The following is a 25,515-nucleotide window of genomic DNA, read 5'->3' on the forward strand; positions in this document are numbered from 1 at the left end:
ATTTAGGTGTAGTGGGTCACCTAATTATTATATTTAGTGTTCAGTTTGAGCTGCGGAAGAGGAAGGTTTATTCTGGAATTTATGGCTGTCTTTAAGATTTTTTTCTTCATTTTTTGAGACTTCTTTTCTGGCCTATTATAGGTCAGTAGTCCAAAATTTGTAAAACATTTTAATGTAGGGTTTTTAACCATTGCTACTATTGCAAACATTCTAATCTTTTCTGTATGTTTCCTATCTGTTCCTTAAGCAGCATTTTTGCAGCACTTAGTACAATGGTAATTCAGTCTGTTACCTGGACTCTCAACTACCTGTCAGAGGTAAGCTAAATCCCATTTTAGTATTGGAAACCAAGAAGTATCTGTTGCATAATCCAAAACACTCTTTAAATAGAGAACTAAATAATTTGTATTGAACATAGTCCAGGGTGCTGTATCACTCACTATACCTTAAACAGCTTAACATGAGATATATTTTCCCGTGTGCTTCACTTCCCTTAGTATCAAGTCCTCCTTGTTCTAAAGTCCTATTTATTTACCAGGAAACTTAAAACAAACAAACTTCCTGAAATTCCTTCCCAAAATAAGTAGTTTTGTAACTTTAGCAAATCTCTTTAGTCCTGCAAATTTCATGATCATGGTATACATTGAAGCATCTAAATTATAAGCCTTTACTCTCCTCTAAGCTAATAAATTAAATTGATTTTTTTTAAAATGCTTGATTACTTTTCTAAAAACCACCTAAAATGTCTGTTGTGTGCCTCATGTTATAGCTGGCATTTCTGAAAAACCAGATGATGGTGTTCATACAAATGGCACATTGAAAATCAGTTTGTCGCAGGAGGTTCTCTGGCTCATTTACTGCTTTTGCTTTAATTTAAATACTTTCAGCAATCACACTATGTTCTGCTGTTCTCTGAGGAGGGAAAATGCAGCCTGTAAAGCTCATACATCAATGCGATATCTATGCGGGCTACTTACATTTACCAAAAAAAATAGCATTAATCTCTATCTCACTGTGCTCTCTTATACATTCAGGAGAATAAATGCAAGTATTGAAGAAAGTTTGACTTCGGGCTGGGACAACTCAGCATTACGCCTGGTCCTAAGTGTTCCAAGTCTGCAGGGCTCATGGCTCAAGTCAGTCCCAGTCCCCCTGCTCCCACGAGCAAGAGGCTCTGCTGACCTTTGGAAGATCTACCTGGACATGGTGCCATTAAATGCACTGGGACTTTGCTAGCTCACTGTACCTGATGAATTTGTTTCATCACCCTTGGGAGTAACTGCTGATCTACAAAAGTGTGAGTATTATTAATAGAACAGCTTACAGCTGAATCTTAGTGTTAAGCCTTCCTATTTCTGAACTGGCATCCTGATGTCTTAAATTAGAATACTAGCTTTGGAAGTTGTTTTCCAAAGTTTTTTATGTCAGTACATTGTAGCAAGCCCTGGAACGTTGTTAACTGTAGTTCATTGCAATGCAAAAAGCAGTTTGATAAGAAAGGTACATTTATTCTCTTCTGTGTAACTCCTAACAAATTAAAAACAAATGCTACATTAAATCCTGTGAGAACTTTTTTTTAGAACACAGAGAACAACTTAATATCTTTAGCAGCTGTTGTAAATACAAGTGATTCAGCTGTACATAATTTGTCACCACACTTGCTGACAACTTACCTTTTACAAATGTAAAGTTCAATTTTTATAAGTATCAGAATAAAGAGATGTCACAGAACTGTATTTGTTAATTCTTTTCTTAACGCAGCAATGTTGATCAGCAATTCTCAGAATAATTAAGCACTTGTCCTGAAATTTAACAGTGCAGCTTCTCTGCCATTATAGCCATTAAAATGTTTTGTTCCATAAAATTATTCCAAATTGGCCACCAGAGAGAGCTGTTGCAACTTTTTTCCCCAACAGCTGTCAAAAACCACTCTTTCATTAACTTTTAACCAATAGGATTATCTAGAGAGTAATCATGTAGTTTATTCCACTGGCCAAAGAAAAGTGTGGACTGTAGTGCTGTTAAAGGGCAAACAGATGTACCAAATGAGGCATTTCAGTTGCTTTCTTAAGCATTTATATGCTGATTAGGTTTAAAAAACAAAACAAAAAACTGCAAGAGTTTCTTCTTACACTATCAGACTGGGCAAAATGCTTGAAATTTCACAGAGCTGTTTTATAGGCTCTGCAGTCTTGGAGAGGATGTACAGTACTAATTCTGACTCTGCTAGGGAAGAAAGGAAAGTCTAGTGACTGCATAGTAGAAATAAGATGCACTGGCAGCCATGATGTAACGTAGAAACCTGTTTTACTTCATTGCAAACAAATGGACAATATATATTGTACAATATATAATAAAAATACAGCCGATACAAGTGCCACTAATTAACAAAAAAACTAATGTTAAGACTTAAAAATGCTCATTTTTGTAATATATACACTGCAGTAGTAAGCCACAATAAATACATCAAATTCCATATCATTCATAATAAATACTGAAAATATAAATACAGGAGAATACAGTTAATTTGAATAAATTATTACAACATAAGGTCTAGGTTAAGTTCTGTTGAATATTATTGTAGCTTATATTACCCTTTGGCATCTTTGATGTTACAACTTATTTAAGAAAGAGAATAAACTAATTAAGGAAATGTATAGTTCGTGAAGTTTAAAATAATTTCCATGTACAGATTTAGGATAGAATTTCTTTCCCTTCGCTTCTTCAAACAGTTTAAAAGCAGTAGTCCAATTAAATATGTTGCTTTACTGTTGAGATATCTCCATAACTTTAGTATGCAAGATCATCTGTAATGGAAAATGTTAATTACTTAACAGTTCTATTTCTCAAAAAATAGTAAAGTTAGATGTAATGTACAAATTTTAAACAAATTGTTGCAATTACACCACAATTTTACTAGTCTGATTTGAATGGATTACATGTCTGAAAGACCATCAACTTTTGAATCCATGCTGTGGCCTATTATTTACCACTTGCCAACAAAAATTTTCAAAGCAATTTTATGTTTTTATGGGGAAATATATATACAGAGAGAGAGATGAACCTTCAAAAAAGAAAGGTTTGGAATAGACAGTGTAAATTTGACATAGTTTGTATTTGTTAAAACAATGAAAACATTAAACATAAAAATGTAATAAATGCTTTGTTTTTTACAAAATTGCTAACTATTAGTTGTAGATAGAAACAAGTAAAAATAACAAAACTGCTATGTTTTATGTTAACAGGTATCAACCAGTACATCTGTATTAATCATTTTATTTGCAAAAGGTTATTACACCAGAATGCAATTTAACTTAAAAGATTGACTTTACTAAGACACTATTACAGGCTGAGGCTCTTAGGAACAAATTTGTAACCTACAGATTTTGACTATTTTTGCACTGTTAAATGTCTAGCGCTTATTTTACATCAAACACTTTAAAACATGTTTCACAAACTACACTTCAGACATATTTCCATAGAAGTGCCTACATCAGTCAATTAAAAGAAGGACCAAGTTGTTAAGCATTGTTTATGTGGGCATTGTTATGTGAAAACTAACATGGTGGTACTTGTGTGTAATGGTTTTTAGAAAAATAGCATGCTTTCTTGTGTTGTTTTTTTTTTTTTTTTTTTTTTCCTGTTAGAAGAACTAGCTGCCAGTGCCCATAATTTCAAATCTATTTAAAAAGTTAAAAACCTATGCTCAATCCATATCTCAGAAAAACACAAATGGGTGGCTGTTTTTACAATAATCCCCCACTACCCCAGCATGGATGACCTTCACCCATAATCCACATTTGAAATTTCATTCTCGAAAAGTTCTTAAAAAAATAAAAAATAAAAAAAGTTTCTGGTGGAGAAACTTAGACAAATTAGCTACCCTGATGTATGAAGCCCCATTTGAAAATTCCAAGCTAAAATGCTAATTAAAAAGGACACGTGCTTTTTTTTGCTTTTAGTGTCTGTTGTTATTTGAGGACCATATATTAGAGCATGTGTCTGGGGGCTGATCTACTTAAAATGATACTGAACTTGACTTTGCAGTTGACATAGGCAAAGAAAAGACATGGTAGTATAGGTTCTAGGGTTTTATTTTCCTTTGTTGTTTTTACCCCATGCTTTTGGATAAGTCTTTTATTTAATGTTTGCCTGCATACAATTATATGGCAAAACAACATTTCCTATTTGCACCGAGTTCGTATTTGCTTTAAAATATTTTAAGTAACAAAATTCATATTACGATTTGATATGGCTAAACTTGTAGTGATCAGGCATATACTTTTCCATCCCTGTTCTGGGGATATGTTAATTTCCTTTTTTTAAAAAATTCTTTTCTCCTATATAATATTTGGTGGTTTTTTTTTCCCTTTTTAGGAACAAAAAAAAAAGTCCTTATTAATCTACCTCCTTCCTGTTTCCTTCTTTTTCTCTAAACTGACCTCCTTCTGTCCTCCCATCACTCACCCCAGGGTGTATCTGCCCATGTCTCGAGACAAAACAATTATCTTGATCCTCATGTTAGAACAGTGGTGTTCATTTGTACATTCCACCATTTTTCCTGCCCAATCAGCTAATCCAGTCCCTATGGCTTACTGGCAAGTGCACAGTTAGAGACAAATACACATGAGACTTCTTTGACTTAGTTCTATTTGACGTTAGTTTTCTTTAGGTGTTTTATTAAAGTGTCACTGCTAAGATTCAATTGAAAATAATTGAATACATAAATGAAGTTTGCCTTTATTTATTATTTGTCCTAACCCTGGTATCATCTCAATTGAAAAGTAACACTGTACAGTATCATGAACATGGTTCTCCAGTCAGTGGGACCGTCTGCATATTGAGTATCCTTCTTACCACAGACTATACAGAAGTAGAGCAATACACATTTTTAATTTTCCTTTTTCATATCTAATTCACTTCCATTTTTAAAAAAGGCTGTTTTTCATTTATTATTTATATTAGGGAAAAAATCACAACCCTAGTTTGAAGGAAACTTTATTTTCTTATGCAATGTTTTTCTGCTTTCTCCAGTCATAGGTTTTCATCCTGTACCAGGGCTCTGCTGTACCAAGCATGACACTCTTCCTCTGGATCTGCAGGTTTCAAGAGGCTCCCCTACCACATGTTGGCAGCTCATGGGGGTAAGTTTCCTTTCTGTTTGTGTATGTGGAAAGGGAGTGTCTGTAGGAACTCTGCTGGGATCAATCCCTGATAACTCTCTATCCAGAGCCAATGGGGAAGAGGGGACATTTTTCACCACAGTTCCAATTTGTCTGCTTGCTAATGTAAGTGAAAAATATAATCTACCCTTCTTCCAGAGTAAAGGGTAGCTAGCACAGAGGATGCTAGAGTTGCCCTCACATTCATTTGATTTTAATGAAAAACCTTACTGTACAACAAACCTTTCCCAGATACATAGATTAAGGGAGGAAGGAAAAAAAAAACAAAACGACTAAGGCTGCAAAATATGGAGATGTTTTAAATGAATTGGATGTTCTTACAGTAATTAAAATTCTTTATATCCGCCAGCAGAGTGGCAGAAAGTTCTCTACAACATTTATAGGTTTCCTCTTCCTTAGGTAACAATGCTTTGGAACGTTTTAGCAACCAAATTTAAAGCTGCCTGTGATGGAGGAGGAGGAAGAGACAGCAGGAAGCACTTAGGAAGAACTCACGCATGTATTCACTCAGATATCTTTACAATAGCATGTAGTCATCCCTTCATAAGGTTTGTACTTTGGATTGCACACCTCTTGGAGAAAGTGGACAATTAGTAATTTGCATATAGGCAGTGATTACTGAGAACAGCAAAATTAAGCTACAATTATTTTTTTTTTAAAAGAAATATTGAAAAAGCAAATGTTGAAATTTCTCATGCCAAGGAACATGTTAATGAACTCCGTCTGTGCATGTTTTGATAATAACGGTGGCTTTCTACTATTTAAAAAAATAGTAATCAGATTTAGTATTTTAGAAATAAGTTCTATAGAATATATTCTCTGAGTTAATTCTAGTTTTTCTAAGTATTTTACATCAAATGTTCTGAAACTGTAATAAAGTAGATGATATAACTACTCTTGAGCCCCAGTAGGAAAGCATAACACCCCTAAAGATTAAGGATTTCCCATATCATTTTTTTCTGTGCCTGTCCTGACTGCTTTTGGAAACTAAACTAGCATAATACATGAGTTTATATAACTCATGAGTTATACCACAGGAGTTTCTTGTTCTACAAATACCTTTAAAACAGTACTGCGGGTCCAACTGTCTCTTTTGCTTAAGCTTAGAGTGAGGACTCTGGCATCAGCACAGGAGCAGCCTCAGCAAGAAGTTTAAACTCAGAGAATTCAACTGGCAAAAGAAGATACGCAGAGGAATAAGATTCCGTTTCTGCCAACTGTGGTGTCGTTGACAAATTACAATCTTGCTGTTCGAAGGTAGGGCACTCAATAGGTAAGTCAAGTTTTTTATTCTGATTTTCTTTATGAAAAACATTGTTAATTTTTTGCATATTAATTTGGTCCATGGAAAAAAGAGCATGCTTTTGTTTGCTGTTTCACATGAGTGATGCGATTTCAATTCACTTCTGAGCTGGACTGGGCTTTATTAGGAAAGTGACTTAGTTTGCAGTACAGAAATTTAGTTACCAACCCAGAAAAAAAAAGAGGAAAAAATAGTATTCTGTCTGTTCTACAAAATATTTTTATCACAACATCTCCGAGTACCTTGCAAACCAGAGCACTTCCAAGTGATGGAGCAAGACAAAGGCAAAGCCAAAAGGTCTCCTCTGTCAAGCCAAGTACTCTATCCAGTATATCACATTTCCATCAAAGTATCGTGAACATCTGAAATATTCAAAAACATAACACATTCTGTTTTGCATACAAATGTATGTATTCAATCTTTAAAAGTGAGATGTGTTCAGTGAAGACATCCTCTCAGTTGATTATGGGGCAGGGAATGCTACAGGATCAGTGGATCAGTTTGATAGCACGTTTACTGAAATACAACACCCAGATAAGATTGGAAACTGGATCTGTGAGTAACAATAGCATGAGTATTAAGTGCATTTTCTGTAGAACTTATACAAAAGGCAGGATGGCATCGTTAACTGATGCAGTTAACAGAGCAGTGAGGGGGATGAACCATAATTATAGCAATTTATGGTAATCAATAGCCTTAAAAGACATAAATGTCAACTCAAATGATTCACTAGCAGCAACTTCTATAAATGCAAAATAGTAAAACTTTACATATCTAAACCTTTCTTATGTAAATGGCATGTACCTGGTTAAAAAAAAATATTGAGAAAAAATCATAGAAACTTTTGCTGATCAGCTCTTATTTTTTTCAAGAATGTTTCAATGGGTATAAATTGAGTTACAGCTCTTAGGAAAAAAATGTGATTGCTGCAATTTTGCCACTAAAGTTCCAGTTTTATGACTAACATCAGTTAAAGCTTTATATATAAACTTTAACAAAGCATTTTTCCAAGACAGGCAAAGTTCACATTATGGGCAAAAAGCAATTCAGTTTTATGTGCTATTTCATTGATCTTCTGTTTGAAAATCCAATTTTAGTTTAACGGAGGTGTGCTTTTTTTTAATGTATTTTTCTGAACTACCTAAGGTAATCATAAATTATCTGCCAGTTTATTATCTGGCTTCTTATGAGTGCTTATCAGTAGCCAAATACATTAGGAGAAAAACCTGATACAGCTATCAGTAAAGTAAACATTCCCACAAATGATATGCCATATCTATATAGAAGCAAACACTGCTGTTTATCATTTAATAACATAATACTTTTATCATGTAGAAATAAGCTTGCCCAAAATGATAGGACCTTGTTATCAACATATTAACTAACTGGGAAATGGGACGCAGCGTATGTAATTATATACTAGCTCAGAATATGAGACTAGAAAATTCTCCAGCCCACCGCTTAAATTTATTTTTCCCTACATGAAGAGTACTTTGGTATTCTAAACAATAAATGAAAATCAAGAGATAGGAACCTTAACTCTCACCTAATTTCTACACTAGATATCACAGTTAAATTAGCTTACCTGTTTTGGGCAGGGCTGTGACTATTTCTTTTTCACTCTAGTCAACTTATAAATGACCAAAAAGGGTTTAACATAATATTTTGCTGGTTCGTAGTTTGGGGAACAGGTTGAACCATACTGGAAAAAAGGAATTAGTTTTTGTTTGTTGTTGGTTGTTTTTTGTTGTCGTTGTTTGGTGTGGTGTTTTTTTTTTTTTTTTTTTTTTTTTTCCTGTAGTACAAGTTTCTCTCTTTTAGAAGGCTTGTTGATATTCTTAGTATAGCTACCAGGATATCTCCATGAATTACCAACAGACTTGACTTCATAACTTGTTGCAAGAACTAAACAAGATTTCTTTAGTTTGTACCCTGAGACTGAATCTTGATCAAAAAACAGTAGATCATAAGAAGGGTTATGCAGTCTATGTTATCACCAGGTAGTTAAGAATATTTTTTCAAACTAAATCTTTATCCTGCACATTTTATTTTGCAACTCCCAGGAATTAGGTACTTTTAAGCAAGGGAACATAATGTAGCAAATGTTCTTTCATAGTCGCTTTGCTTTTATCCTATCTATTATAAGCTACTTGTTATCCTATGCTGCAAGCTTTAGAGAATTTAGCTGTATTCACCCAATGCCCCTAGAAACATATATATCTAAGTCTACTCAGAAATGTATACAGATGTTAATATTAAGGAGGCCTGGGGTCTGAAGATTTTGCCAAGAGATAATACTGAACTAGCATCTCAGTATCTTAAAGCTAGCTGAGATGTATTTTATAAAGTTAATCACTTACTGTGCTTGCTAATATTATTAAAGGTATTTATCATTTGAAAGCACAGGGGCCAAGAAAATAATTTCTTATTGCTCAGTAAGGGGGTAAATAATGAAACAAAAATATTTCATTTAACTTTCCCCTGAGAGTAATACCCTGGTAAAGTGTGCATGATTCTCCAGTAGCCAACACACTCTAAAGTTAAAAAGCTGCTATTGAGTCACAGCTATTCTCCCAGCTCAAGAAGGGATTTGTGCTTTTGCTGCTGGTGTTGATTGAGATTGCCAGATTTAAGCCTGCTGTTAATGCAAGATACCTACGTACAAAGAGACTTGTTATGTTTGCCTGTAGAATAACTTGAGCAGAACCATTCTTATTCTTGCATGCAAAACTTTTTTATGAGCTAAAGTGTTAGTTTTCCTTTAAAAATAAAGATGGGTATGTGCTATACGGAAGTGGCGAAAACATGCATTTTACCTGGCTATTCAGCCTGTACAGAAAGGGATTAGGGTGTTCTGCGACTGGGAGGGGCAGGGCCTGCTGAGCCAGTTAATCAACATCACTGCACTTTCCTAGGAGATGGAGTCTGTTGTTAATGTGGAATTCAGTCCCTAGAGAACTAGTGACATGAAACAATAGAGGGTTTCTTGTGGAAACAAATAAAAAAAACTTTCCAGCTACTAAATGGAGTAAAAACATTTTGCTAATTTAGTGTAAAAATAAAAATCAGAAATCACTGATCTCAATAAATGAGATACTCTCGGATCTCATTAAAAACATTGCTACGCTTATTTTTTTTTAAAGCATATTTTAAATCTGGCAATTTTTCTACTGGAGTACTATACATAATGTTGCAGAGATCTTCTAACCAAAACAGTCAATGTTACAGAGCTAAAATATACACTGTGTTTACATGCATACTGCTATTGAGATTTGACACAGGTAAAAACTAAGATGCTAATCCTTATTTTGGCAAACATGACAGATCTACATTGCAGCCTACCTGATGTATAATAAAATTTCAGTATTAGAAGAAAATACTAAAATAGCTTCTGAAATCAAAATAAGGTAGTAGAGAATTATTAGTGTATAGAAAAAATAGGCTCTTACAACATCCATTTCTTGAAGAAAGCAATGTTAATAAACTAAAGACTGTAAAATACAGTAGGTATTTTAATTTCCATGTAATTTTAAAACAAATGGAATAGAAGTTAATGGATATCCTTATGATGAGCATGTTATTCTGCTTGGAAACTTCAGCAGATATAAAATCTCTGAAGCTATGTTCCCTCATTGAATATACTGGTTCCTAATTAGACTGAGTGACTCTGGAAATCTGGGATACAATCAGAAGTCCACAAAAACCATCTTATTTCATAAAAACTGCTTAAGAGGAAAATCTAGACACTTCCACATTATTTTCCATGCTTCATTTAAACTGTGATCAGCAAGACTCTGCTTTTTTTAAATTACTTACTAGCATATTCATAAACTGACTTGGGAAAACATTTTCTACAGTGATTTTGGAGATATTACATATAGCTCAGAGCCTAGAGCTATGGCAGTTCTCCAAAATAGTTCACAGTTCCCACAGTTAATATAGTACTGCAAAATGGCACTAAAGTGCATAAGTATCAGAATGTTTGTTGGGTTAAAAGGTGCTGTGCAAGCTTAAGCTACTGCTTTGCCATTATATACAAGATCATTCTTTGGGGAAGGGGGGGGTACTCGTTTTGGAAATGCCACTGATTTTAATTTTGATGGAGGATTGTCTACCTTTCATCTTCCTAAAAGATACAAATGCCCCCTTTCTGACTCCTCTGTTGGTCAAGAACAGTAAAAAGAGAAAATAGTACTCTAAAAATGCATTTCAAGATAATTTATCTGAAATAGTACTTTTAAAAAAGGAAGAATACATGGTACTCCAGATGAAAATTGGACATGCTCTTTGTTACTAGTTATGGATCTTTTGTTCAAATGAACATGCTGTTCATTTTTATCAAAACATGAATACTAAACTACCATAAATAAAATACATAGAGTACAGAACAATTAAAACCTTTTTGTACAGTAATTACTTACATTAAACTTACCCTCTTTTCAGATATGTTGAAAATTAGGACTCTAAACATGATTATTTCAAAGTATCATTTTTAACAATCTTGCACAGGCCCGACAATCGGAAACATGAAGCTTTGATTCAGATAGCTTGGCAGGTTTCACATACTTTGACAGGTAGGCTACAGTGAAATATGTTGGGTGTGTTTTTTTACTTACGTTGTTTTATTTTTAATCAAAAGACAGTTTGATGTGTTTGTTTGTTTTTTAAATCTTTACATTACAAACTGACTTTGTGCAATGCCACTGCCAACGTAGCTTGAGAAAACAAAATGTGTCTGGAACACTGATGACAGTCCAAGTGTTTTCTACCTCTTAAAAAAAGTAAGATTCTAGGAAATCCAATTTGAGTGCATTTCAATACAGGAAGTCAGTCCTAGGAGAATTTTAATATTAAACAGGTACCGTTTCTACCACTGGTGATTTGATGCACTCTTCGTGCAGTCTACTCCTTTCTGGGAGGTTTAGTGAATTCTCAGCAGGGTGCTCTTGTACACGACTCTCGCCATTCAAAGCTGAAACAAATCCATCTTGAGAAGGACCTTTCAAGTATGAGTGAAATTCCACTTGAGAGTGACTTGGCCTATGCTCAGTGTATAAACTGTTACATGGAGCACTGCTATCACCTTCAGAAGATGAGCAGCAAACAATCACTGAGGGGTTTGCAGAAGGGTAATGAGGGCTGCTAAAAGTTTCCTCTGATTGCCGTGTGTAGTCAACAAACTGTTCTGAAGTCATGTTGTAAGGCACCAGAGAAAGACTACCATTCTTTACAGCATCCCTTTCTGAGTAAGTCTCACCAATCTGGTTAGCAGTGCCAGCAACATGGTTCTCTATTTGGTAATACAGATTTGAAGAGTTAGTATAGTATGAGGCGTTTTTAGAGTGGTTTTCATGCACAGCAGTTCCATCAGAGTAGCAAAGGACAGAAGGAAGAGGCACCATATCAGCATGGGAGCCCATGCTTTCTACAAAATCATCTGCTTTTTCTTCCTCATCATCTTCCTCATCTTCCTCTTCCTCTTCATCATCATCTGATTCACTAGGGGCTAAACTCTGAGTGCTAGAATCTGTAACTCCACTACAAAAGCTACTCCCATCTTCCTCTTCCTCCTCTTCCCCAGGGCAGTCCAAGTCCTCGGCTGACTGAGAATGCATAACTGCAGCCTGAGGTTCAGTTTCAACCTCAAAATTTTCTGCAATTGAATATTCAACCGGATGCGGTCCTGGACTCATAGAACTAGTGTGTGCACTTATCTCACTGTGGCAACCATTTAGTGCTGGAACTTGCTGCTCTCTATTTTTTTCCAATTCGAGTTTCATTATTGTGTGCAAAAAGTGAGTCCGTACACGGATAGGATTAAATTCAATTCTACCTGCTGTATTGCTACACCCTTCTTTAGTGCAACCGCATGGAAAAGACATACGATCCACCTTTTAAAAAAGAGAATACAGATTAACAATACTAAGCATAAACCTGGTGATACGACATAACCTAGACAGCCTAAAGAAACACAGCAGAGAAGTGGGATTCCCCTGACAACTACTTGTAAGAATAATCATAACTAAAAGTAATTCAGAGGGTTAACCCTGGAATTTATCAGTACTGCTGAAAACATAAAGGACTGATGTGTACCAATGTTGCAAAGTAGGAAAAAAAGTTTCCAATTCATGGGTAGAGCTTTACATAGTGGAACAAAAACTTGGTTATTTTTCTATTTATGGAGCTGCTACAGCTTTACATAATGTCATGCTCAAATCCAGGCAAAAGTATTACCCAAAAAAAGTCTTCAAATTTGATAAAAATCATGGAAACCACAAATCTACTAAAATGAAATGCATTATCTATTAAAAAAAAAAAAAATGTTCTAAAGTTTCCATTATGGGGCACCTGGCCACAGAAAGCAGGAATAGAAACTTTATTATATTTGAAAAGATATTCACTTAATTATAGATGCAATATTTTATACGCAATGGACTGTAGGCAGAACTTATACATCCAATAATATCCATCTTAAGTATGTAAAAATGTGATTGAATCCACAGATCAGGTAGTTTAATTAGATAGCTTAAGGTCTATGATTTTCATCTACACTACACTGTCTCAAATGTGATGCAGAGGAAAGACATGTAAAGCAAACTACTCCATCTTCCCCATATGTGAAGATGAAAACAGAAGTAGCAAAGGGAATATATTATTTCAAATAGCAGTGAACATTTAGCTTGGATTTAAGAAATAATGAAAAAATGCATTTAGGAAGAAATCAACTTGACTGCATACTAACTCAGAAAAATTAGACATCTTTTAGGAAGCATTTTGAGACATTTACAGTTGTACATAGAACATCGTGTAAATGTACAATATGCAATACTGTTTCAGTCTGCAGAGAGGAAAAACTACCTGCTAGGTTAGCAGATACACATTTCATTGCCTACATGCAGTTTTTCATGCATGCATGTTAAATATCATGCATGTTAAATAAAGAAAAGTACCACAGTGTCCTATATTGCTTCTTAGTGAGTTTGGACTATAATTCACATTTGGACAGCATGTGAATTGTCTCTCAAACAAAAGCTACATACCCTTGTGAAATCTGCAGGCTACTGATCCTTCTGTTGTTTCCATTTGCATGTTTAGATAAAGGGCAAAGGGGAACATGAGGAGCAGAATAAGTGTGTATGAACAAAAAATATTAAACAATGTATGTGCCCAAAGGATCATAAAATAAGTAAATGTGTTTAAGGAGATAATTTGTATTGCACACTATAAACTCTTAAATCTGAGACTTAAACTAGTTTGAGATCCACAAGTGTTATTGTTTAACAATTCACTTAATAAGCTCCCAGTACTTACCACATTAACAAGAACAAAAAGTACAAGCACTTCTCCCCCCTCCCCTTGCTATTTAAATATTGACGATAATATAGACATTTACCTGACATTTTATGCCTGCAAGACTGCAAGTGCAAGTTTCTGGATCACAAAACACACGGCAGTCACAGCCACAATCCTCTCTGGACAGCCGGATGGCTCGCAGCTCATGTTTTTCTTCCACATCAATCTTTTTCACTCCAGAAGCTCGTAGCAGTGCCCTTCGCTTTTTTGTCGGCAGGGGTTGTAGAAAGAAGTACTCATCTACTTCAGTGTTGTCTAGATCAATATCATCATCAGAAATGTCATCCAGTGTCAGGGTATTCGCCTCTTCAGATTCCACTGTACCATTCTTTGTCATCTGTTACACAGAACAAATAACAAAGTGCTTAAGCTATCCTTGCATATAGTTGTTATATATGTAAATATATGTAATGAACTATGAATGTGGAAAGACATCTGTTAACAAAAAACAAAGCCTATTGCATTTCCCCCTTTGTTCTGATCTCCACAAATGCCAGTAAAAGTTCCATAATACAATTACAGATGGGGTGAAAAGGCAGTTTTTTCACACTGTAATTTACAAGTTAATTCATATTTTTAGTTCATGTTTGCCCTAAAGCTATTTTTTTCTGAACTTCCAATTTCATATCTGCTTCTTATAGCCTTTATTAAATATTGTAGTTTGCCACATCTTGTGCCTTTCTAAAATTCTAGTCTTTTCCGTATTTCTTAATAGGATAATTCTTGAAGCCCTTAATTAGCTTTGGTTCTTGTCTCTGGGCTCTTTGAAATTCTTCAATAGCCACATTGAGACAGCAGTTATACTACTAATGCTGTTTCAGGTTAGGACGTGTCACATCTCTAAAACAGTGCATTTCATGTACTCTATCCTGTTCCTCATGTAGCATGACAAGTTGTTTGCTGTCTGTACAGCTGAGGTCAAACAGTAGTCTTTCCACTGAACTGTTTGAGCACATACCTGTATTTGCTTGAGCTGATAATAAAAAATAATTAATTTTAAACCTGGAAGTCATTTAATTTTGCCCTTTTCTACCTACATTACTTCACAATTACTTTATATTACTGTGGCCGGGAAAAGAAAAACAGCACCCTAATCAATTCTGTGTGGCCCCGGGACAATGGAGAGTTTATTTACATAAGGTACTTCAATATATTAGTTCAATGAGGTAGAAAAGACAACATTGGAAGTTTTCCTTTTTCTGCGTACTTTACAGTGAAAAACAGGTATATCCTCAGAGCAGCTTGAATTAGCTGTCTAAAGCCAGTGGGTGAGAATAAACCTCATTACATGCAATTCAGGCTGAATGTTCAAATCTAGAATGGCAACCTTGATTTTTTTTTTTTTCATTTTTTTTCTTACCTAGGTACAACTAAGTACAATGTATTTATGTTGCTTTTTTTTTGTTGTTGTTGTCGTTGTTTTTTTTCATTTAATAGGAGAATGGCCTACCTAAGAATTCTGATTTCTCTGGTTTTAAATATACATGGTTCAAACCAGTCCTACAGCTAGTTAATTGTCTATCATAATTTAAATTTGAAACTGGGGAAGAATTCTAATCCCTGCTTTAGTAATTTTTTTTTTTTTTTATTCAATGATTGTTTAATACAAATCAACTTTCTGGTGTCTTACCTATAAGGCAAATGCTGCAACTGCTCAGCTTACAAAAGGCACCTGCAGAACCATACCAAGCCTGTCACATACTTCTCCCCCTCCTCCTGCAAATCTGAACTGTTTCGCTACATAGCAGTAGAGCATTTAGGAGTGAAAGCCAGCCAGGCGCTGAATGCTCTAGGCATTCCGCAGACTGTAAAGTCAAATGTGTGGGCATCAAGTGAGATAAGACAGCAGTCTGTAATTTCAAAGCACTTTAGCTCCTTTTGACTCGTTTGCTGGATGCTATTCTTGTCTCCTCTGATTTTATTTTTCTCAATTTTGTCATGCAAAGAACAAATGAATTCATGAAATGGAAAGCTTTGACCATCTCTTAAACAAGTAATTGCGCAACTACAGAGTGAAAATTATCATGAACCATCAAATACATTTTTTCAATTCAAAACTTCAGGATGTTATGTTCTCTTGTCATAATATTGCTTATCTGAATTAAACTAGATATGTAGATGGGTAACAATTCTCACATAAAGCTAAAGGTTAATGCCATAACAATGGGATAAGGCACCAGGCAATGAATAGATGAAGTTTCTGGGTGAAAATCACCTCAACTCTGTAAAATGTGAAAAAAATTGCATTAGATGCCTTTACTTGCTCTGGCTGGAAGCTATTTCTTATGACAGGAAGCCAAGACAAAGGAAGACAATACAGAAAATGTATTTTTAGTTTCTCCTGCAGTTCACCAGAGAAAAAGTGAACTATCTGGTCATTATAATTTTGTCTGTTACCACTACTAGCTTCCATTTTTACTGTCCAACTACATGAACTGAGTAAGTTAAAGATTTCTGCGTGTTCCTAGACAGGACTGCAAAACTGAAATCTGAATATTCTGCCCTAAAATTAAAACTAATTTACCAATTACTGACAGTACCATGATAAACTTGAATAAATTCAGTTAATTCTCGTATGTCTAAAGCAGTTACTTACAGTGTACTACAAGTTTATTTTCTTAGAAATTGTTAAGCATATATGCTTCCACATGCACCACCATAATCACATTTAGGTTTAGTAATTTTACCTAGCTTATAGAAAATGGTGAAATGGCATAGATTTTTCATAGAAGCTACTCAACATTTCACCATTCCTTGACAATATGTTTCAGGCACACTCCCTAACACCTGATAGAGGGAAAAAGATAGAAAAAGGGCTAGAACGCTTTCTACACAACTTAAATTAAAAAAATTAAAAGGTTCTAGAGTAATTCTGTTCAGAGGCAAACCCACATCATTTTAAATTTGCATTTGTCTTGCATTTTCAGAATAAGAACAATCTGCACCAATTTGTCTGTTGGTCCACAGACCCAGGAGCCTTACCAGCACCACGCTCATGCTAACCGTTTTAAAATATCTTAATCTGAAGAGACATTATGAGTTAGCAATAAGGACTAGTGCAGCTAATCTGTTGTGTTTACTCATAATGTTTCCTCAAATGATAACGTATTTAAGTAAAGCCTACCTTGTACCTTTCATCTTGACAAGATGGCTTTTATACACAGACTGCCATTAGAATTTTCACACTCTGTTGCTAACAGTGTTTATGCCACTGTCAGCAGTGTTTACACCAAAGTGTTAGTGCTAAACAGCTAAAGTGACTTGAAGATGATTTTAAAGTCTTTATCTGGCTTTAATTAACAGAAGTTTCTTATTTGGCTCTTTACTTTTAGCAAGTAAAACCATAAACACTACCTTAATATTATGCAGACTCAATTCCAATATATTCCTGTACTTCTTTTCTTTCCATGAAATTCTACAAGAGAAAATGCTTTCTACCTATGGGTTTCATATTTTAATCCTTATAGTAAAAAATTAAACAGGGAAACTGAAATTGAAAACAAACACTGAAAATATTACTGTTTGCTTATTTGTTTTCAAACAGAAAGCCTTTTTTGAACAAACTTTGCTGTGCTTCAGTTTCTAATTTTCCTCATTTTTCTACACAGATGGATAGTAATTTACATTCATATACTGATTAGTAGGTTTTCATTATATCACTATCACCTTAGAAATCTACAGCCTTTCCTTTTTGTGTTCATTTAGAAATCACGTGAATAGCAAAACAGCTCTTCCTGGAAGTCAGCCAAGGGATCTACACAGTTACAGCTCAATTCACACTTGATGCTCTGAAGATCCTGTGATGCAAGATGTTTAGAGGTATAATCTCTATTTATGATAAATCCCTAACTCTATCCTTTTGTTCCCAGCCTGTCCAAATATCCATCTTTAATTTACCTTTGTCCTGAGTGGTTTTATATTTGTTCCCATAATGACAGTTCAAATTTTATGAAACATCTCTGAATGTTTCACAGTTAAAAAAAAAAAAAAAAAAAAAAAAAAAAAAAGAAAAAAAATATTACAACAGTAAGCATCATATGCACATACTCAGATATTCAGACATAAAACTTATGAACAAAGTTCAATCTAGGGGAAAAATACTGTGAGATTTCTTAAACTTGGAAGGTGCCAGTTTGCTTTATGCATATGTAGTAGTACCTGATATAGAGATAATGGTATCAAAGAAGGAGAAGGAGAAGCTGTGGAGCACAGCAGTTCAGCTACAATTGTTGATATTTTTCACTTTTAATTACAGAATTCATCTGAAAACAAGCCCAAAACACAAGCCATCATATAGGAAGTTTTTTCATTCACTAAACAACATAGTAAAAATTGAGCTTTTGCCACCAGTTTTAGAGAGGCAGAAGGGACGCTTCCAAGAATGCAATCCCCTTCTCTCTTCTCCTATTCTTTTTGTTCTCCTATACAATTTGTTTCTTCTGCTCTGCTAAATTAAAAAAAGATAGCTTTAAAACTATAGCTAATATTTGTTCTGACTAGCTAAACTGATACAGCTAGTTAACTTGTCTGATGATTTCTTTAACACAGACAACTTTTGGTACAGTATTAAAGATGCATGATTGTATAAATTGGTACATTAAAAAAATATATAAATAAACTAAAAAACTTATTCTGTATTGCTGTTAACAAATTTGGTCAAGTTGTCCAAGAAAATAAGGTGTTTTGTTTTCAGTGCTTAGGATGTTTCCATTGCTTTCTCTAACAGGGTACTGTGCAAGGGCTCAGAGGACTTGTTCACTTCCTGGCACTTCCAGACTCTGCTGGATACCCTGTCCAAGGCTAAGTTCCGCTGTCTGTCTGCCTTTGTCATCTTCTCTGTGAGAAAACAGAGAGTACACAACCATACCCTGGTAAAGCACTTTAAGGTACGCATTAGTACTTTAGAACCACATCAGCACTTCATAATATCTAACAAAAATATATCTTCAGTAAAATAAAGAATGAAACAATGCAATTGTTTCCATTGAAATCAGACTGGAAAGCAAGGAAGGGGTTTTGATTAAAGCATTCACATCATGCCCATATCACTCTGACACTGTTCATGGAAATACACAAGGGCAGGGATCAAAATCAAATAACTTTTACCTTTAATTTTAGAGAATTGAGTTTTTCCTCCCTTAGATGCTCTCTTAGCATCTCCCGGTGAAGCCTCTCCTGTTCCATTGCAAACTCTCCAAGCGTGTACTGGCGCACACTGTTGTGGCGAGTGGACATTCCCAGGGTGCTTCCTCCTTGGCTAGGAACACTGGTGAAGCCTTGCCTTCTCGTGAAGTAATACACAGTAACACAGTTAAAATGGACATTTTTTGTTCTCTTCCTCTTCTCTCTTTTAAGGATTGAGGAAGCTGGAACAGATGCGAATTACAACATTAATGATAACTTGTAGTCATATAGCAAATTTATTACTTGAGTAGTTCCATTTACCTTAATAATGTATATGTACATGCATATGTACATACATATGTACATATGTTCAGAGAATTGCAGTTTAAATGAGGGGATAAGATTAGAAAAAATGAGCATACAGACAAAACCAGAAGCCATTACAAACCGTTAAAATGAACAATATAGTCTGCTTTAGAATGGAAATCCTTGTCCAGGACAGTTGTTTTCCCTCTGCATTTTAAAATCTTTAACCTTTTTAACAAGGAAGGAAACAAATCCCAGGAAGAGGGGTTTCTTTTACATCGTCACCTCAAAAAGACTGATCAGCCTCCTTGTACCTCTTCAAACCACAGTGAGCAAAATGATGCTGCATATGACAGCAGTCAGGAGAACAGCAGACCAGCTCCTCTCGCAGATCTATATACACCATCACTATTATGTCAGCAAGACTCTAGTAGAGGTCTAACGCTATTGGGTCACATTAACAGAAAAGATTCCTATCTTTTATATTCGAAAATATGTGAAATCAGTGCGTTAGGGTAACTATAAAGGTAGTATGTTTTGTGTTTCTGAAACTCTCACTATCACAGAATAATATAGGAATAATGCTGATTTACAATCAGATCCTATTTTCTTCACCTTCATCCTTTTCTGCTGTCATCCACTGAGTATATGTGTGCATATATATATATTCTTGATATATATAATTTTGACATTGAAATTAATCTATTTTTTCTAATTGTTTTCCAATTCCTTCACACTCTTGCTTGTTTTTTTCTTATACAAATACACAGTTTCATATGAAAGGGATTTATTTAAAAATACATGCCAAATTTTAACTGTCAAATACCATTATTTCCCTATAGATATTCATAACGCCTTTCAGTGATACTTATCTATTGTTTCTCTCTGGTAACAGTGGTGAGCCTTTAGTGCAAAATAAGAGATACAAACATTGGAGAAAGAGACACTCCTTGATTTTTAAGTTGAAACTGCAGCCTGATTTATTTGACTTATTGCAAAATGTCAATGGGATGCCAAGGAAGTAGGTAATACTTTTCTGCTTTACAACAACTGGGCAGGTATGACTGAGAGACCAAACTGCCAGAACTCAGGCAGTAAAGTGATTTAACAGGTGCCTGAAACCACTTTTGAAAGATTTGAAACCATTCCATAAAAGCCCTAAGAGCACTGTGATGTACTCTGCTAATCTAAAATTGCACCATCTCTAGAGACTGGAAGCACTTGCCTTGATTTCGTAACAGGTTTGGTTTATCGTCACAGTTAAAATACAGTTCATTCTCTAATGTAGCAAAATGCTTATCATCAGAAACCTAAAAACCTCAAACTTCCATGTTAATTAAGTTAAAAAAAAAATAGAATGATCTAACTGTGAGAAACATATTGGAAAATATATTATTGTAGCCAGACTACAGCTGGTATGCCCTACTAACATAATCATAAAAACATTCTAGGTTCCATGAAACACTGAAATAATATTTTTTTCCTAAATACTGACAAGCAGCTGAAAATATGGTAATGTGCACTTTTTCAGAAAAGCTACAGATGTGCTAGAGTACAAGTATAAAACAGATAAATAACCACAGGTCCTACCATTCACTTACCTGTTCTCAGTGACAGGTGTTCCAAAAACGGTGTAGGATGTACACAAAGGAATTAAAAGAAATTGTTCCATTAGGCATGTTTAAACTTACAACCACTTTTAAGCAAATCTCTCACCAACAGAGCCTATGAAAAATAGGTAAAGAAAGGTTCTATTGGGTTCCAAGTGTTATTTTATTAGAAGAGAATATTTGATATGTTTATGCCAATTTTGCATAATATGAAATATTGTTGTAATGTACTGTTTCTTCATACATGTCACAGTTTCAAAACAAAACTGTTTAAAAAAAATCATAGAGTTTGGAATATGGGTAATTTTGATATCATGACTCATTCAATTCAGATTGAAAAGAAATATCCTCCATATCAGAAAGTTCATTGCCTATATGCTCTTACACATTAAAAAATCCTGCTCCTAGTGAAGAAGGCTTCTAAATCCTTCTGGAATGTATCCTATATAATATATATCCTATATAATACCTGATATAACAGTATTGATATTATTTGGATTTCAACTGGATCTTGCCTGTATTTGGGAAGAAATACTGAAAGCTACTGAAGGGTAAAAGCACCAGTATTTTTACTAAGTAAAAGACTCAGCCACAAATGGAATCAGAGATAAAACTATGGTAAAATATTAAAGGAAAGAAAATATAAAAGGTTAATTTTACGTATATTTGTCTGCTTCATGCAGAAATAGAAGGTAATTGTTCCTGTAGATTACACAAGCTGGTGAATGGTTTGAATCTTCAACTTTAAACTTCAGTATCTACTACATAAGGTTTAAATTTATAGCAATTAATTTTAGACCTTAGCTATGGAATTCTTAACATGGTTGCTTACCGGCAGAAATACTAAATGTTGGAATAAAAGTGATTAAAATGTTTCATTTTTTTTTTTCCCTTAAGTCTGTCAGTTCTATGGAAGAGCTAAATTATAGTACTTTTTATACATAAAGAAATCAACCTGAATTTTTAGTCATACTTTACACACTAACAGTTAAATGAAGCTAGGCAGAAGACCAATCTAACAAATTCCAGATGGAAAAAAAATATTGTAATTATGATAAAAATTAGATGACGTGAATAGGCTTTGAAATATGTGGATTTAGAAGGAGGAGCAGGAATGCCCATACATGCATGTGTGTGTTGTCAAAATTTAGAACAATTTAATACATTACCATATGTTTATGCCTAAATGTTTGGTCATCTGTCTGTCTCAGTAGACTGTAGTTGCCATGAGCTGTCTGAAAGAACCCATTAATGCATTTCCTCAACTTCTTTTTATAGTTCTTCTCACTTTCAGCAATTAAGTTATCAGCGCCACACCGTCAAATGTTTTGTTTATTTGTTTCATATGTCACTGGCAAAAACTGTGTTAAAATGGAGCTAAGCTGAACTTCAAGGAGATACTGGGGTACTGTCACTGCAACACAACCAGCACTATAAATCCAGTACTATACATTTGTACTGAAGACCGTGAGAGCTAGCATGCATTTGTTGTACATGTCATTAAAATTCATGCTTTTATTTATTAACACTGTAGTTACTTGTCAGACAAATTATATGCTAATCTGTGTAAGTAAGCAAGCATGTAAACATTCAGAGACTTCAGACTATATGCAGTTATTTTTTTGTGAAACACATCCTATCTTTTGGGTTTGCTTTTGTCTCAACCAAGAGCATATTAAAAGAAGAGCTAAGGCTCTATGAATAATGCTACAGTTCTCTCTTCTATGTTACTGCTAGGAACCAGTCAGAGTATATTCATATTTATGAGAATGTTGTTTACAAGAACAGAGCAGGCAGGAACTGCAAGAGATAACGGGATTTGATTTGGTTACCCAGAAACATAAATTAGAGATGTTCAGGTGCCCCTTTTATTTTTTTTATTTTTTTTTCTGAAGATACAATCAGCCTTCTGTCAGCGAAGGCACTGGAAAATTGTGACCACCTCAGTAACAAACAACACACAAAGAAGCACAGTCAGCACTGCAAAGGCATTATGTTCTTGTTCTCCCATACTTCCTTAAGTCTCTGAGTAGAGGACTGCCTTAATGTGATTTCTCAAAGGTTATTATTTGATACTGAAAGGAAGTGTTGAACATTTTCCAGCATCTCAGGTGGAGTGCTCTATAACTCATTCAGTCCTTTTGTTTCAAGGCAGCCAAAACTCTGATTTTTAGATCATCTTACCAGGATTCAGAGCCACATGTTACTTTGTATGCACCACACCTTAAATAGTAAGTTTGAATCAACTGTAATTACTGCTAAGGACACTGCTTAACTCAAGATGTCCTTGCACAAGGACATCAGAATATTTATTTTCTGATATATCAGAAATCATGAACATTTTCCAGGCCTCTGTGGAGTCAGTTTCAAAGGTTTTGCAAGGCAGGAAAAGCTTGTAACCTAACAATTGATCCAAAGAGACTGTAATCAATAGGCTTCCCTGCTTGGATAGTCTCAGAAGTACTTACAGGACAGCTGGCTGTGCAAGATACCCAGGGACACCACTATCATCTGTTCTGCGCAAAAGGGGCAATATTAACTCCAGCCACCTTGTTATGCAGAGATGTGGTGGTTTAGCATCTGCTAGACATACACTGTCAACAGGAACCAGAAGATGGTTTTTGAAAATTAATGCCACTGTCTTGGGTCTAGCAGTTTATGATGTGCACAGATACCGATGAGAATAGGAATATTCACCACCATCTAAAACTACCCCATGGATCACATGATCTTTTAATATACTTACATATTACAGGTTTGAAACATAACTCAGATGTATAAATACCTTTTCTGGTGTTTTCCAGGAAAGGAAAAAAATACTCAATTGTCACAAAGTTAAACCATGAATATAATTCGTAGTTCCATGTTCTAGGATTATATGGAATGTAATATATTCGGCGTAAACATAAGTACCATCATGCATAAAATCTGTCTATGATCAGAGGAGAGGATGACACTGTTAACATAATTACTGCTACAGATCTGTCCCTCAGAAAAAGTCACTTTAAAAGTAAAATCTGAACAAGGTCTTCAGACATAAATATCTTCAAAAAACCCTGCCAGAATTTGTCATCTGAAATGGTATCAACAGCTCAAATTTTGATTTTTGGGATTTGCCATTTAAGTGGTTCAGTTTCTGGGTTTAACAGAACAGATCCAAAGTTAATAACCTGCTTGCAACCAGCTGCAGCCCACGGAATTGAGCCCTGTCCTACAGGTGTCTGCCAAGCCAGAGCGGCTGCTGCACTTCCAGGGACACTGCACAGCGCTCTTCATGCAGCACTCAACCTGAACTAACAGCCACAGCACAGGTCATCTGCAGCACAGGCTATTTATGGAAACTGGGAATCATCTGCAAGCAAACTTCCTAAAGGTGAGGCCAGACTCAGACTTAAAGTAAAACTTTTATAGGCAAACATGGATGGTTAATCCATTCTGGAAACAGCCTGCTCTTTGTCCTTGCCCTTTTGTTATCCTTGTTCATGATATGCACGCACACATACATTGTAGGATGCATTTATTCATCTTTTCCTCAGCTGTTAGCTTCTCTGTCTCTCTTAACAATTCTGTTTATCCACAGTAGTTATAATTACTTCATGACTACATATGGTAATTCTGCCTTTCCCCTTCATGCACTGCTCTGTCTATTGAACATACAAGGAATGTCTTAAGGATTCCAAAACTGAAGAACATCCATATGGCAAGCCAGAGAGAAACAGAACACTGCAATGCCTAAACACTAAACATCAAGTTTTTTCATTATAGCCCTTCAGTTTTACATGTTTCAGTACGGCCATTTTTAAGTCATTGACATACATAACATGTACTCCATAACTGTAGTACAGGACAGGGACAACTGTTCAGCAGTAATTCAATAAATTAAGATTTCTTTCAGTGATTTTTTTCCATAAGGCTACACACCAACATGCATGAAAATAGCTTTGTCACCTGCAAGACAATACTTTTCTATATGCACACACACTCCTACAAATTACAGAGGTTAAGGCTTGACTCAGTAAAGATATCTTACCCAACATGTGGTTTACTAGACATGGGAAGATCTACTAGGAAATGGCAGTAAACACACAATAAATAAACACACAAACAATAAATAAACACACAAACATAATCACGATCCCATTAGTGGCAAATTATAAGCATGGCTGGAAACCATGCTGGGCCACTAAGTCATACCTTCTACTACCAACATTTTTATTAAAATGGTTGCAATTTGAAATGGTAACTTTTATCTATCAAAACAAAAAGTACTATTTTTACACCTCTTTGAAAAAAGACTCATCACCAAAGATGATGAAAATAAGCATCCAAGTCATGTGAGGGTAGAGAATAAGAAAGGCCTTTGTTCATCAATAATTAATAACAGTTAATACCAGTTAATAAAAGAGAATTAAGCAATTTGTAAGGCAGAAAAGTTTAAACATGTCTAGAGAATGTGTGAATAGACTAAGGGTGAAAAAAGATGTAGCAATACACAGATTTTTGTAATATATTTTAATGTAACTAGGGCACTATGGTTAGAGACTGTCTCCTCAGTGGTATCACTGTATGGAACAAACCACCAAGCTAAATTAGTTTCAAATAATGGCTGCCTTCACCTTATTCTTACCAAAAGGCT

At 34.9% G+C, this 25,515-nt stretch overlaps 1 protein-coding gene and 2 long non-coding RNA genes across 14 annotated transcripts in view; 2 read left to right on the plus strand and 1 right to left on the minus strand.

Moving 5' to 3' along the window:
- Positions 1 to 245: 245 nt before the first annotated feature.
- On the plus strand, positions 246 to 5,220 carry LOC118169767. The gene is made up of 3 exons (XR_004752268.1): positions 246 to 317; positions 1,116 to 1,297; positions 5,035 to 5,220. It is a non-coding gene; the product is annotated as an uncharacterized LOC118169767 (long non-coding RNA).
- CSRNP3 (cysteine and serine rich nuclear protein 3) overlaps positions 1,966 to 25,515 on the minus strand; it is a 103,409-nt gene continuing 79,859 nt past the window's right edge. For 8 of the 11 annotated variants that reach the window (XM_035331361.1, XM_035331354.1, XM_035331351.1 and 5 more), the window contains 4 exons: positions 18,946 to 19,205; positions 13,880 to 14,176; positions 11,349 to 12,377; positions 1,966 to 2,807 (listed from right to left, as the gene is read on the minus strand). In XM_035331361.1, coding sequence (XP_035187252.1) covers positions 2,766 to 2,807; positions 11,349 to 12,377; positions 13,880 to 14,176; positions 18,946 to 19,205 — 1,628 coding nt within the window. In that variant the 3' untranslated portion in view covers positions 1,966 to 2,765. Of the gene's footprint in view, positions 2,808 to 9,302; positions 9,445 to 10,918; positions 12,378 to 13,879; positions 14,177 to 18,945; positions 19,206 to 23,347; positions 23,474 to 25,515 lie in introns of all 11 variants that reach the window. The other 3 variants (XM_035331362.1, XM_035331353.1, XM_035331352.1) reach the window with 3 other exon arrangements.
- LOC118169764 lies at positions 6,307 to 24,746 on the plus strand. 2 transcript variants are annotated; one of them, XR_004752264.1, is made up of 4 exons: positions 6,307 to 6,440; positions 17,545 to 17,658; positions 24,097 to 24,252; positions 24,460 to 24,746. It is a non-coding gene; the product is annotated as an uncharacterized LOC118169764 (long non-coding RNA). The 2 variants fall into 2 exon arrangements; XR_004752263.1 differs by lacking the exons at positions 24,097 to 24,252; positions 24,460 to 24,746 and having other exon boundaries at positions 17,545 to 18,798.

This window comes from Oxyura jamaicensis, chromosome 7 (assembly GCF_011077185.1).
Source record: "Oxyura jamaicensis isolate SHBP4307 breed ruddy duck chromosome 7, BPBGC_Ojam_1.0, whole genome shotgun sequence".
Taxonomy (NCBI): domain Eukaryota; kingdom Metazoa; phylum Chordata; class Aves; order Anseriformes; family Anatidae; genus Oxyura; species Oxyura jamaicensis.